Source organism: Hypanus sabinus, chromosome 20 (genome assembly GCF_030144855.1).
Source record: "Hypanus sabinus isolate sHypSab1 chromosome 20, sHypSab1.hap1, whole genome shotgun sequence".
In the NCBI taxonomy this organism is placed as follows: Eukaryota; Metazoa; Chordata; class Chondrichthyes; order Myliobatiformes; family Dasyatidae; genus Hypanus; species Hypanus sabinus.
Genome location: NC_082725.1, coordinates 51,870,741 through 51,884,740, shown reverse-complemented (window position 1 = coordinate 51,884,740; position 14,000 = coordinate 51,870,741). Strand labels below are relative to the sequence as shown.

The 14,000-nt window shown below is 36.3% G+C and overlaps 1 protein-coding gene across 2 annotated transcripts in view; it reads left to right on the top strand.

Annotated features, from left to right (window-relative positions):
• The window catches only part of rbm24a (RNA binding motif protein 24a), an 82,127-nt gene extending 72,007 nt beyond the window's left edge, over positions 1-10,120 (top strand). Inside the window, exons 4-6 of one of the 2 annotated variants that reach the window (XR_009507089.1) lie at positions 1,500-1,554; positions 2,420-2,582; positions 7,807-7,891. Coding sequence is in view for 1 of the 2 variants with exons in the window: in XM_059945499.1 (XP_059801482.1) it covers positions 1,500-1,554; positions 7,807-7,909; positions 9,662-9,684 (181 nt within the window). In the remaining variant the exon portion in view is untranslated. Of the gene's footprint in view, positions 1-1,499; positions 1,555-2,419; positions 2,583-7,806; positions 7,910-9,661 lie in introns of those variants that run through there. The other variant, XM_059945499.1, reaches the window with a different exon arrangement.
• The last annotated feature ends 3,880 nt before the right edge of the window (positions 10,121-14,000 follow it).

The window sequence follows — 14,000 nt, the reverse complement described above, 5'->3', positions numbered from 1 at the left end:
GGCCCTGTACAGCTGCAGAAGGACCTCTTTACTCCTATACTCAATTCCTCTTGTTATAAAGGCCAGCATGCCATTAGCTTTCTTCACTCCCTGCTGTACCTGCATGCTTGCTTTCATTGACTGATGTACAAGAACACCTAGATCTCGTTGTACTTCCCCTTTTCCTAACTTGACTCCATTTAGATAGTAATCTGCCTTCCTGTTCTTGCCACCAAAGTGGATAACCTCACATTTATCCACATTAAACTGCATCTGCCATACATTTGCCCACTCACCCAACCTGTCCAAGTCACCCTGCATTCTCATAACATCCTCCTGACATTTCACACTGCCACCCAGCTTTGTGTCATCAGCAAATTTGCTAATGTTACTTTTAATCCCTTCATCTAAATCATTAATGTATATTGTAAACAGCTGCGGTCCCAGCACCGAACCTTGCGGTACCCCACTGGTCACAGCCTGCCATTCCAAAAGGGACCCGTTAATCACTACTCTTTGTTTCCTGTCAGCCAGCCAATTTTCAATCCATGTCAGTATTCATGGATTCCTACAAAGAGGATTGTTATTCCAACAGTGAGTCCATCTAATAAACCTATATTGCCAGTGTAGAAGCTGGGAAAAGATTCCAGGCATTTTGTCCATGATCTGAGGGCTGTTATCAAATCTGTGACACCAGCCTATCTAAAGTTCAAAGTAAATTTATTATCTAAGTATATATATGTCACTATATACAACCCTGAGAATGGCACTTGACTGTGGACAATTATGAAAGCTACAAAGATTTCTTAACTCTTCAGGAACACCAATAAAACGATGCAGGTTGATTGCTAATCTTCTCCTGCAATTCAATTACTTCCTGTATTGCAGTTATTGCTCACACTAATGGAAATGATGAGATATCTGAAGGTAATAAGCAGCCAATTCCACTGCCAGTGTAACAGCAGCTGCTCTTATGGGTAGGTGATACCTCAGTTTCTTCAGGCTGCCAATTCTCTTTCGAATTCTATTGAACTTGTACAATTTCAGTGTGATACACCTGAGGCTGAAAAGATTTCTTGGACTAAAGTACACAGTGATATGTACAAGACTCTCTGGGCTTTTGGTATCACCCAGAAAGCCATCCTGTGGTGCCCTTGACTCGCCTCCCCTGGCCTGCCCATACAGTACATGATTTGACATATGCGAGGAAAGGGGGAATGATGGGTATGATCAAAAGTGAGTGGTATATGCCAGGATTTCCAGCCTTAGCGAGATGAATACAGTGAACTGTGCGATTTGTCAGAAACATAATCCTGGGAAAGAAAACACTGCAGTCATTAGCCACTGTTGGACCCTCCCACTGGAGATCATTAGTGCATTTTCAAATAAGCTTTATGCATGGGTTATAATTATGTACTTGTCATTGTATGTTTGTTTTCTCAGTGGATAGAAGCATATCCAGCTCATTGAAATGATGCTATAACTGTTGCTGAAATCTTATTACAAGAATTTATTCCTAGGTTTGGAATCCCCGCAAGGATCTCCAGTGATTACAGCCTGCACTTCACAGGCAAGGTGAGACAGTCACTAATTAAAGCCTTACAGCATAAGCACCCTCACCTGCCCTTAGCACCCTCAATCTACTGGGGCAGTTGAAAGACTGAAAAGCAAGCTGGCTAAATTGTGTGAGGAAAGTGGATCAGAGGCACTTCCCTTCCACTGGCTGTCATGACAAAGTGCTGCATCCCAGACTGTGTAATCTCCACATGAGGTAGTATTGGGATGTCCCATGCTCTGGCCAGTCATTCCTCCTCACTTTTCGGTAAAACAGATAGATATCCATACTGTAAGTGAAAACATGCTACAGTATTGTGTGGCATTAATGCGAACTCTTGAAGTTTCTATCACCAGGTATCAGAAGCCCAAAACATCATGACAACTGCAGAGTGCCATACCTACCAGCTGGGAGATTGGGTACTGGTGAGAGCCTGCCGACAAAAGAAATGCCCAGAGCCCCTTTGAAAAAGTCCATTCCAAGTGTTGCTGACCACATAAAGGTCCAAGGAAGGCAGATGTGTGTACACGTCTCACACGTTAAGCTAGCAGTGCCACCAGACCATGAAGCAGGTGGTCAGAACATTGAAGATAAGGAGTGATGGGCTGAACTCTTGATCTTTGCCATTTTCCAACTTAAGTAACCAATATGTATTGTAAGTTTTGGGTAGTCTGTACATTTATTTTCTGCTTAAATGCAGAAGTATCCCACGACACTAATACTCCAAATGTTTCTCTTCGTCTAAATTATGAATATGCGTCACATACTAACCAGTCAGGTTGTTGGGTGTGCTCTAGAGGGCCTGTGTATTCACAAGGTGGATTGCCAATGTGGCCTATATCCCTGAATCACAATGAGTTTGATTTTGTGTTTTACTTCGAACAGGAAACTAAAACTATAGAGAGAGCCAGAAAGAACAGATATTCACACAATACATCAGAAGACACCCACACAGTGTATTCAAATCACTGTGAGAAATGAAAGTGGTTCTACATGCTGAAATCTAATTGTTAAGCAAAACTTTCCAATTCAACAAGATGCAAGTCAAGCAAGTACTTGTTTTTTTTTAAACTTGGCTTTGTCAGTTCTGTGATGACTGAGCACTATGGTTGATAAAGCCATATATGCTCTTTGACCATGGGATGAATTGAGTTTGAAATCTGGAGATGTATTAAAACAGTTCAATTGCATGGACAGATAAACCTTACTGGAAACATATACATGGAGGTAATTTTAACATCAAGAAATAAGTGGATTTGGACTGGTAGTGGTAAAAATACAGAAAATCTCAAACCCAATTCTAAATATCCAAACTACCAATTTAAGGTTTTACTAAAGGTGGGTTAGACATCATAATTCATTGTTGTCAAGTATATATTCAGTTCCTTTTTGAAAGATGCTGTTGTTACAGTTACACACATTTTTTTCAGGTCATGTATTCCATTTAATCAGCATATATGGTTGATAAAGCCATATATTCAGAGTCTACTTCCCTTTTAAGGTAGTGAATAATCAATTTACTTACCTTGGTATCACAGTAACAAGGAATTATAAGTGTCTTTTTGGAGAAAATTTCACTAATTTGTTAAATCATACAAAACAGAGAATAGCACAGAGGTCGCCCCGTCCCTGATGGGCCAAATTAATGTTGTCAAAATGAACATCCTTCCTAAATTCTTATACCTTTTTCAATCCATACCAACTTTCATTCCTGAAGTCTTCTTTGACTCGCTAGACTCAGTCATATCGTCCTACTTATGGAAGGGCTGAATAAAGTCCATCTTCAAAAATCTAGAAGTGTTGGGGGCATGGCTCTGCCCAATCTTCAATCTTCACTGAGTTGCTAGCATACGTTATCTCATCTTTTGGTCTCATTTCCACAACCAAACTGACTGCCTAATATGGGTGGCAATGGAGCTGAACTCTATTAAGAATTTCTCTATTTCCGCACTTCTTGAATCTGCACTCCCTTTTCTTATGCCTAAACCAATTGCTAATCCTGTTATCAGGCACACCCTGAGAGTATGGGTTCAGATCACAAATATAGTGGTCTCTATGGCTTCTCTCTCTCAAGTCCTATTCTACATTATCACCTCTTCCAGCCTTCTATACATGATCCAACATTTCAAGACTGGTATAGAAAGGGCATTAGGCACTTTAAAGATCTTTTTATAGAAACTGCTTTGCATCATGTGAACAATTGTCTGCAAAGTTTAACTTACCCAACACACATTTCTTTAGATATTTGCAAATTAGACATTTTATCAGCTCTCTGTAATCAAGCTTCCCTGAGGCACCTGACACAAATGTTGTTGATATGTTTCTCTGCATGAATCCATTGTGCAAAGGTGTAATATCTACTATTTGTGACAAGCTAGCGGTTCTGAGGCGAGCCCCCCCTTGACAAGAATAAAACTGCCTGGGAGCAAGATTTAAATTTTTCACTGTCAGACAATGTATGAGATTCAGTTCTCAAGTTAGTTAACTCAACCTCCTTATGTGCCCGCCGCTGCCTGTTAGTCAAGACAAGTCAAGTCAAGTCATGTTTATTGTCATTTCAACCATAGACTGCTGGTACAGTACACAGTAAAAATGAAACAACGTTCCTCCAGGACCCTGGTGCTACATGAAACCACACAAAACTGCACTGAACAATGCGAAACAGCACAAGGCTACACTAGACTATGTAAAACAACATAAAAACTGCACTAGACTACAGACTTGCACAGGACTACATAAAGTGCACAAAACAGTGTAGGGCAGACAATAAATAATAAACAAGACAATAGGCACAGTAGAGGACAAATTTCAGTATAATAATAAATGATGTAGATGTCAGCCTAGACTCTGAGTATTGAGGAGTCTGATGGCTTGGGGGAAGAAACTGTTACACAGTCTGGTCATGAGAGCCCAAGTGCTTCAGTACCTTTTGCCAGATGGCAGGAGGGAGACGAGTTTGTGTGAGGGGTGCGTGGGGTCCTTCACAACTCTGTTAGCTTTGTGGGTGCAGTGTGTGGTGTAAATGTCTGTAATAACGGGAAGAGAGACCCCGATGATCTTCTCAGCTGACCTCACTATCTGCTGCAGGGTCTTGCGATCCAAGATGGTGCAATTTCCGAACCAGGCAGTGATGCAGCTGCTCAGGATGCTCTCGATACATCCTCTGTAGAATGTGGTGAGGATGGAGGGGTGGGAGATGGACTTTTCTCACAGTTCAAGGTCGTACACAGGGCCTATATGTCTAAAACTAAATTATCTCGCATTTACCCAGATGTTAATCCCTGCTGCAACAAATGCAAAAGGGGCGAGGCTTCCCTTATTCACATGTACTGGACATGCCCCAGCTTGGAAAAATACTGGAAAGATGTTTTCCAAACTCTATCCCAAATACTTAATTACAATCTGGAACCTAACCCTTTGATTGCTCTTTTCCGCACCTCTGGAGAGGAGGACACGCACCTAAGTCCGACCAAACGTCAAGTACTGTCTTTTGCTTCTCTTTTGGCCAGGCGCGCAGACCTGTTCAGGTGGAGGGATGCTGCCCCACCCACCCATGCTCAGTGGCTTAGAGACATCATGTCCAGTCTATACCTTGAGAAGATCCATTATTCAACTCTCAATTCAGACATAAAGTTCCAAAAGGTGTGGGGACCCTTTCTTGAATATTTTCAGAATTCCCAGCCAAACTAAAGGTTCATCCCTTCTTCCTTTCCTCTGTACACAACTCCCTGACTTTCAGCATTCTCCAGTAAATTTCTACGAACTCAGACGTGTAAACATACAACAGTTTATGTGTTAGGAAAATACACCCTCTCTATATCAATGCAGCTCTGTTGGGATAAAGGTTCTGTTTGAACCATTAGCTGAATTAATTAGAATGGGCCCAGATATTAAGGGTTTCAGAGTTAACCAGGAAGAATACAAGATTAACTTATTTGCTGGTGATGTTCTGCTTTATTTAACAAACCCATTGCACTTGTTGTGTAAATTATCCTCTAGATTAGAAGAATATGGGAAAATATCAGGTTACAACATAAATTGAGATAAAAGTGAAATATTACCTCTTACTATAGTCAATGTCGATTAATAACTAAATTTAGATGGCTGGTAAACGGTATAAAATATTTAGGTATAAGAGTTGATAATGATATAAAGAACTTATATAAATTAAAGTACTTACCATTATTGAAAAAAATTCAAGAAGATCTTGATAAATGGATGATACCAATAACGTTAGTAGGTAGAGTAAATACCGTAAAAATGAATATATTCCCTAGACTACAATACTTATTCCAATCACTACCAATACAACTACCCCAGAAGTTTTTTCAAGAGTTAAATAAATATGTGAGGAAGTTTCTTTGGAAAGGTAAGATGTCAAGAATATAGTTGGAAAAATTGACATGGAAATTTAATCTAGGAGGGTTACAACTTACAAATTTTAAGAATTATTATAAAGCAAATCAATTTAGATTTATTGCATCTTTTTTTGAGAAAGATAGACTGGCATGGATTAGAATAGAACGAGATAAAATAGGAGAAAATACACCAGAAGATTTTATATATAAATGGGAATATAAATGGATACGGGAAAAGAAAGAATCTCCTATATTAAAACATTTGATTGACTTATGAAATAAGATAAATGTTGATGATGAGACAAAGAAATCTTTATTAGCAAAGAGATCTTTAATTCAAAATAGAGATTCCTTTTACAATGGATAATCAACTTTTATATAATTGGTTTCAAAAAGGGATTAGATATATAGGAGATTGTTTTGAAGGAGGTATATTAATGTCATTTGATCAATTAAAGAATAAATATAAAGTATCAAACAACACTCTTTTTCGTTACTTCCAATTAAGGGCTTATTTAAGAGAAAAATTAGGTCAAACAATGTTATTGCCGAAATCTAATGAAATAGAAACTTTAATTCAAAAAGGAAAAACTAAAAAATTTATTTCTTGTATGGATAGCTTGATTCAAAAACAGGCAATTAAACAAGGAGTCCATAAGTCAAGACAAAAATGGGAAAGTGACTTGAATATTAAAATTGAAGAAACAAATTGGTCAAGACTATGTCTTGATAGTATGACAAATACAATAAACGTCCGGTTAAGATTAGTGCAATATAATTTTTTACATCAGTTATATATTACACCACAAAAGATAAATAAATTAAATCCAAATTTATCTGATCAGTGTTTCCGATGTAACCAAGAAATTGGTACTTTTTTACATTCTACTTGGTCTTGTTCTAAAATTCAACCTTTTTGGACAAATTTAAGAGTTTTATTGGAACACAACTTCCACATAATCCAATATTATTTTTATTAGGCGATATTGAAGGGATAAAATCGAAACCCAAATTGAATAAATATCGGAAAGAATTCATTAAAATTGCACTGGCAGTAGCCAAAAAGGCTATTGCAGTTACTTGGAAATCGGATACATATTTAAGTATAGATCGTTGGAAGTATGAAATTTCCAGCTGTATTCCACTTGAAAAAATTACTTATAATTTAAGAGATAAATATGAAACGTTTTTGAAAATTTGGCGCCCTTATTTACAAAAGACAGGATTAAATATATAGGTGCTCCGAAGATAAAATAATTGGTTATTTGGGGAAATAAATAAATACATATACTAAATTTATTACGAACTCTGTGGAGCATGTGGGGATCTTCCAATATCCAGGCACTCTTTTTTTCTTCTTTCTTTCTTTTTTTTCTCTGTAGGGATGTTAGGGGGAGGGGGGAGGGGTATATATTTTTTTCTTTCTGTAATCATTTGAAAACTCAATAAAAAAAGTTTTTTTTAAAAAATGGTTCTGTTTAACCCTTTTTACTAATGCGATGATGGCTTGGAGATGGGACTTGGGAGGGGTAGGTCGGGGCAGGGAGGTAACCAAAGCATGATTGTACTCCTACGTAGATGTGAATTGTACATTTGTTATGCACTGCACAAACCTCCTTTGTACTATGCTTTCTTGATTTAAAAAAACAATTAAAATATTGCTGAGAAAAAAAAAGAGGCTACTGCATGTAGAACCCTGCATATTCAGGGTTAACTGCATTCAGAGTCTATTTCCTGTGTGGATATTGTATAGTCTTGTAGATTAAAATCCCATGGCTTCAAATGCACTATTATAAGATGCATGGTTTGCTTGGAGAGGACAGCACTAGTTGAAACGTTACTGATCGTCCTTTCACCAAACAGATTTGCACATCTGATGTACTTTTCTAAATATAACCCTATCTCGCTTGATAGGTATTCCTTCAGGATGGCCTCCTGTATTCCACAAACAAAGCAATCTCCAATAAGAGAATCCTGCAAAACTGCAATTATCTGTTCCCAGTTTTAGTTTTGCTAAGTAAGTATAAAAGGGTTCCTGTTGCTCCTGATTGCAAATAACTAGTAGTGTTCAATTGTCACATTTCTCAGTGGGTTGCATGTTTTTGTAGTGCATTTAATTCATTCCTCATGGTATCACTTGAGGGCTTTATGAAATGATGCCTTTCCTTGCTCTTAGAACCAATGAGATGTAATAACATCTTCACCTTCATTTCACATCTCATATGCAGAACTGCTCCAGTTTGCCGACTGTCTCAACAGGTCAACAGCAGATGCCATTTCATTAGCCCTTCACTCAGCTCTGGACAGTGAAGATGCATACATCAGAGTGCTCTTTATTGACTACCGCTCAGCATTCAACACTATACTCCCCTTGAAACTATTCAATAAGCTCCATTATCTAGGCCTCAATACTTCCTTTTGTGCAACTGGATCCTTGATTATCTCATTTCCGGACTCCAGTCAGTACAGATTATCAGTATCATCTCATCCATATTCACCAACAGCACAGGTACACCACAATGCTGTTTTGCTGAGCCCCCTGCTCTACTTGTGTTATACTTATGACTGTGAGGCTAAGTACAGCTCCATTGCTACATTTAAGTTTGCTGACGACACCCACTGATGTTTCAATAGGTTCAATAGATACATTTAATGTCAGAGAAATGTATATAATATACATCTTGAAATTCTTTTTCTTTGCAAACATCCACGAAAACAGAGAGTGCCCCAAAAGATGAATGACAGTTAAATGTTAGAATCCCAAAGCCCACCCCAGCTCCCCCCTCCCACACGTAAACAGCAGCAAAGCAATGATCATACCCCTCCCCCACCCATAAATAGCATTGGCACCCCCCACAGAGCACTCAAGCGTGCAGCACAGCATCAATAAAGACACAGACTTGCAGTACCCCAGAGAGTACTCATTCACCCAGTAATTCGCCATACCACAGGCTCTCTCTCTCCCCCTAATAAGGGAAAAAGAGGTGTCCCCATCTCACAAGGAGAGGGGAGACATAACAAAACAAATCGCTGATTTATGGTGTTAAAAGTCTGTTGCATCACTTTTTCCAAGCTCTGTGCCCAAAGAACTTGGGTCTCTGGGCACACAGCCAGCAGCCAGCTCGCTGCTTATGATTTTCTGTGTACTCCCACAACACATCCGGCAGCGGCACCAACCTTGAATCTGCCCGCCTCCAGTGCCACTAAACTACAGCACACTGAAGGCACACTGGTCTTCCAGGCTGCATCCTTGGCATATCGAAAAGTGGCCAGTCGTGAGGCTCCAAGATGGGTCCTATTTCTACAAAGTCAGTGTTTAACTCCAGGACCCTGAAAGGGAAAAAAAGACATACCAAAGATAGAAAAAGAGCTGTTTCCAAGGATGCAAGCAAAGGAGTCGCTGTTAGGTGCCATCATCCTCCTAGTCTCCTCTTTGGCTAAATCAAACGTGGCAACTTATCAGCATATAAGTGGGAGTTTGAAAATCTAATTGAATGGTGCCTCAAGAATCACCTCTCACTCAACAACAGCAAAACCAAGGAACTGATTTTTAACTACAGGAGGAAGAAACTGGAGGTCCATGAGCTAGACCTCATTAGAAAATCAGAGGTGGAGGTGGTCAGTAACATTAAATTCCCTGCCTAATCATAGCAGAGGATCTGTGCTAAGACCAGCACTTAGGTCGTGTTACAAAGAAGGCACGATAGCTCCTCTACTTTCTTAGAAGTTTGTGTAGTTTCGGCATGTCATCTAAAATTTTTTTCTATAGATGCACAGTGGAGCATATCCTGAATGGCTGCATCAGGGTCTGATATGGAATCACCAAAGCTCAACATTGGACAAGCATACAAAGAGTGATGGATGCAGCCCAGTCCATCAGGGGGAAAGCCCTCTCCACCAAGGACCCCTACCCTCCAAGGACACCCATAACTCTGAACCAATTCCACAGTCTATAGATTCATTTTCAATGACACTACAACTCGTTCTTAGTAGTATGTACTTATGTATGTATGTATGTACTTAATTATTGATTGAATTAATAATTATTATTATTATTCTCATTGTTGCATTTGTACAGATTGTTTTCTTATACACATTGGTTGTTTGACAGTCTTTGTGTGTAGTTTTTCATTGATTCTATTTTATTTCTTTGTTCTACTGTGACTGCCTGAAAGAAAATGAATTTCAGTGTTGTATATTATAGTGACATACATGTACTTTGATAATAAATTTACTTTGTACTTTGAACTTCATCTGTTCTGGTTATTCAGTATGACTCAATATGTCTTTCTTTCTAAATCTTTTTATTAATATTAGTAATATGGACAGAATACAGATGATATATTGATAAAGAAATTACCAACATACACATTCCATTACATATGAAAAAAAACATACATAATAGTTACATTATAAATGAGTTTACCAAGACATAAGCCATAAGATATATGTATGGACATAGTAAATCTAAATATTTCATAATGTATAATATAAAAAAACAGAAAAAAGAAAGAAAAAAAAACAAAAAAAATTTATATAATGCAAAACTAACTAATCTAATCTAATAACTATAACTAATAAGTAATATAAAAGAAAAAAAAACAAACAAAAGAGAAGGGAAAAAAAAAGTGGGCTGTTTATAATATCTCACAAAAATAAGTATTCATCAATGCCGTCACTTCCGGTCCTCTCAAAATACATAAGCTAAAAGCTGGGAAATCAAATGTACTTGGCACAGGGTCATATTACATCATATGAAAATGTTGAATAAATGGTCTCCATAACTTTTCAAATTTAATAGAAGTCTCAAAAGTACCACTTCTAATTTTTTCTAAATTTAAACATAACATAGTTTTAGAGAACCAATTAAATACAGTGGGAGGATCAATTTCTTTCCAATTCAACAATATAGATCTTCTAGCCATCAGAGTTAGAAATGCAATCATTCGACGGGCTGAAGAAGATAAATGCTGTGAATCTAACATTGGTAAACCAAAAATTACGGTAATAGGATGAGGTTGTAAATCAATATTCAAAACCGCAGAAATAATATCAAAAATATCTTTCCAATATTTCTCCAAAAATGAACACGACCAAAACATGTGAGTTAAAGACGCAATTTCAGAATGACATCTATCACAAATAGGACTTATATGAGAGTAAAAATGAGCTAATTTATCCTTGGACATATGGGCCCTATGTACAACCTTAAATTGTATTAGTGAATGTTTGGCACATAACGATGATGTATTAACTAATTGAAGAATTCTATCCCAATTCTCACTAGAAATACTAAAACTAAGCTCTCTTTCCCAATCCTGTTTAGTCTTATAAAGGGGCTCTGAACGTATCTTCATAATTATATTATAAAGTTTTGAAATAAGCCCTTTTTGAAAAGGGTCTAATTCAAATAAACTCTCCAAAGTATCTGAAGGCACAAAATTTGGAAACGTAGAGAGTACAGAACTTAAAAAATGTCTAATCTGTAAATATCTAAAAAAATGAAATCTCGGCAAGTTATATCTGTTGGATAATTGTTCAAAAGACATGAAACAATTACTCAATATGTCATGTAGTTTTTTTTCAACAGGTTACTTGCTTGGAAAACTAGCAGCTCAGGCATCTTTATTTGTCTCACATGAATTACATAGTTTTCTCTGTCTCAGTTCAGAATTGCGTGTTATATTTATTTTCAGATATGAAATTGAAATTCCTTAGATTCATTAAACTTATATTGGTATCACTGTCTAAGCTAGTAGAGGATAAGAAGTTAGATTTATTAGATTTAAAATTTATAATTAAAGTTTTTAAAGTTGTTTTTAAACATTTTCTTAAATAATAACTTAGAGAGAAATTCATATTTATTCTGCTGTGTATCCACTACAGTATACAGAGAAAACAGGAAACAGAGAGGGACTTTCTGAAAACAACTTTCCAAATTTTGTTGCAATACACACAAAAGAGCAGTTTGTCACTTGCTGCTGTCCTTAAAAAGGTATATACCCAATGTCACATGTAGAAAATACGTTAAACAACTATTTACCACCTATCTGCCAATTTATGGTTTTAATGGAGTGCAACAGAAAGAAGTAACTAACTCACTCCCAGGATTTTGGTTCCTTGTTTACATATTTAGAAGAAGTTTAATAAGGCTAGTTATTTCAGGTTTCAAATTAATATCCAACCCATCTTGTAATCATTTAACTAAACAAATAATCACCTAGTGCACAATCTGAATCCCATAATGTGTAAATTTAATCTTTGATAACCAACCTGCTGCTGCCTATGAGGAGTCTATACATTCTCCCCGTGACCACATGGAATTCCTCAGGATGCACCGGCTTCTTCCCCCAGTCCAAAGATATACCATTTGGTAGGACAATTGGTCATTGTAAAATTGCCTTGTGATTAGGCTCGGATTAAATTGGGGGATTACTGGGTGGTGTGGTTCAAAGGGATGGAAGAGCCTACCCTTCCCTGTGTCTCAATAAACAGATAAAAAATTTCAACACCATTTCAGTTAACAAGGTCAACTAGGCAAGGTTGTCCATTATCACCTGCTTTATTTGTGTTGGCGATAGAACCATTAGCTGAATTAATTAGAATGGGCCCAGATATTAAGGGTTTCAGAGTTAACCAGGAAGAATACAAGATTAACTTATTTGCTGACGATGTTCTGCTTTTTTTAACAATCCCATTGTACTCGCTGCGTAAATTATCTTCTAGATTGGAAGAATATGGGAAAATATCAGGCTACAAAATAAATTGGGGTAAAAGTGAAATTCTACCTCTTACTAAAGGAGATTATAGTCAATGTCGATTAATGACTCAATTTAGATGGCTGATAAATGGTATAAAATATTTAGGTATAAGAGTTGATAATGATATAAGAACTTATATAAATTAAATTATTTACCATTATTGAAAAAAATTCAAGAAGATCTTGATAAATGGATGGTATTACCAATAACATTAGTAGGTAGAGTAAATGCCGTAAAAATGAATATATTCCCTAGACTACAATACTTATTCCAATCACTACCAACACAACAACCCCAGAAGTTTTTTCAAGAGTTAAATAAATATGTGAGGAAGTTCCTTTGGAAAGGTAAGATGTCAAGGATATCGTTGGAAAAATTGACATGGAAATTTGATCTAGGAGGGTTACAACTTCCAACCTTTAAGAATTATTATAAAGCAAATCAACTTAGATTTATTGCATCTTTTTTTGATGAAGATAAACCGGCATGGATTAGAATAGAACTAGATAAAATAGAAAATACACCAGAAGATTTTATATATAAATGGGATTCTAAATGGATATGGGAAAAGAAAAAATCTCCTATATTAAAACACTTGATTGATCTATGGAATAAAATAAATGTTGATGATGAGATAAGGAAATCTTTATTAGCAAAGAGATCTTTAATTCAAAATAAACTTAGTCCTTTTACAATGGATAATCAACTTTTATACAACTGGTTTCAAAAAGGGATTAGATATATAGGAGATTGTTTTGAAGGAGGTATATTAATGTCATTTGATCAATTAAAGAATAAATACAAAATATCAAACAACACTCTTTTTTGTTATTTCCAATTAAGGGCTTATTTAAGAAAAAAATTGGGTCAAACAATGTTATTGCCAAAATCTAATGAAATAGAAACTTTAATTCAAACAGGAAAAATTAAAAAAAATTATTTCTTGTATGCATAGTTTGATTCAAAAACAGGCAATTAAACAAGGAATCCATAAGTCAAGACAAAAATGGGAAACTGACGAATATTAAAATTGAAGAAACAAGTTGGTCAAGACTATGTCTTGATAGTATGACAAATACAACAAATGTCTGGTTAAGATTTGTGCAATATAATTTTTACATCAATTATATAATACACCACAAAAAATAAATAAATTAAACCCAAATTTTTCTGATCAATGTTTCCAATGTAATCAAGAAATTGGTACTTTTTTACATTCTACTTGGTTTTGTTCTAAAATTCAACCCTTTTGGACAAATTTAAGAGTTTTACTGGAACAAATTATTGGAACACAACTTCCACATAACCCAAAATTATTTTTATTAGGTGATATTGAAGGGATAAAAC